Here is a 670-nt window from a genome sequence, read left to right on the forward strand (position 1 = left end):
ATTGGGGGGTTGTTGTGAGGGTATAGATATACAAACAGGAATATGTACAGAAAAAAAAACACGCGAAACTATAAATTTTTATACGATATACAAACCCTAAACCCTAAACCCTAAACCCTGAACTGGCGACACACAGCTGCTAGCTACACCTCGGCAGCAGGCAAACAAACAACTCCCACTGCTGCTGCTGCTGCTGCTGCATCGGCAGTACCAGCAGCAGCAGCAGCAGCAGCGACAGCAGCAGTCTACCATAAGTACGGGCAGCAGCGGGAGCAGCACTAGCAGCAGCAAACGTAGTTTCTCAGGGCCCTTGACAGCAGCAGCAACAGCATCACCCCTCAACTGCAGCAGCAACAGCATCACCCTTCAACTGCAGCAGCAGCAGCAGCAGCAGCAACAGCAGCAGCAGCAGCAACAACAACAGCAGCAGCAACAGCAGTATCAGCAACAGCAGCGGCAGCAACAGCAGCAGCAACAGCACCAGCAACAACAGCAACAGGAACAGCAGCAGCAACAGCAGCAACAGCAGCAGCAGCAGCAGCAGGCGCACCCTTGAGTTCTTGCTGCTGTTTCTCCATGAGTCGCTCGAAGACCTCTAACCTCCTCTTTATAAAGGGGGCCCCCTTGGTGACGGTGAAGTCTCCGCCTATGTGGCCCAGGGTACCCAGGG

The 670-nt window shown here is 53.9% G+C and overlaps 1 protein-coding gene across 1 annotated transcript in view; it reads right to left on the bottom strand.

Annotated features, from left to right (window-relative positions):
• Window positions 1–331: 331 nt before the first annotated feature.
• The window catches only part of EMH_0063650 (uncharacterized protein), a gene marked incomplete at both ends in the record, with an annotated part of 598 nt that continues 259 nt past the window's right edge, over window positions 332–670 (bottom strand). The window contains 2 exons of the mRNA XM_013498167.1: window positions 332–342; window positions 551–668. Of these exons, the coding sequence (XP_013353621.1) occupies window positions 332–342; window positions 551–668 (129 nt within the window). The remainder of the gene's footprint in view (window positions 343–550; window positions 669–670) is intronic.

Source organism: Eimeria mitis, genomic scaffold, assembly GCF_000499745.2.
Source record: "Eimeria mitis Houghton genomic scaffold, Emh_scaff3233, whole genome shotgun sequence".
Classification (NCBI taxonomy): domain Eukaryota; phylum Apicomplexa; class Conoidasida; order Eucoccidiorida; family Eimeriidae; genus Eimeria; species Eimeria mitis.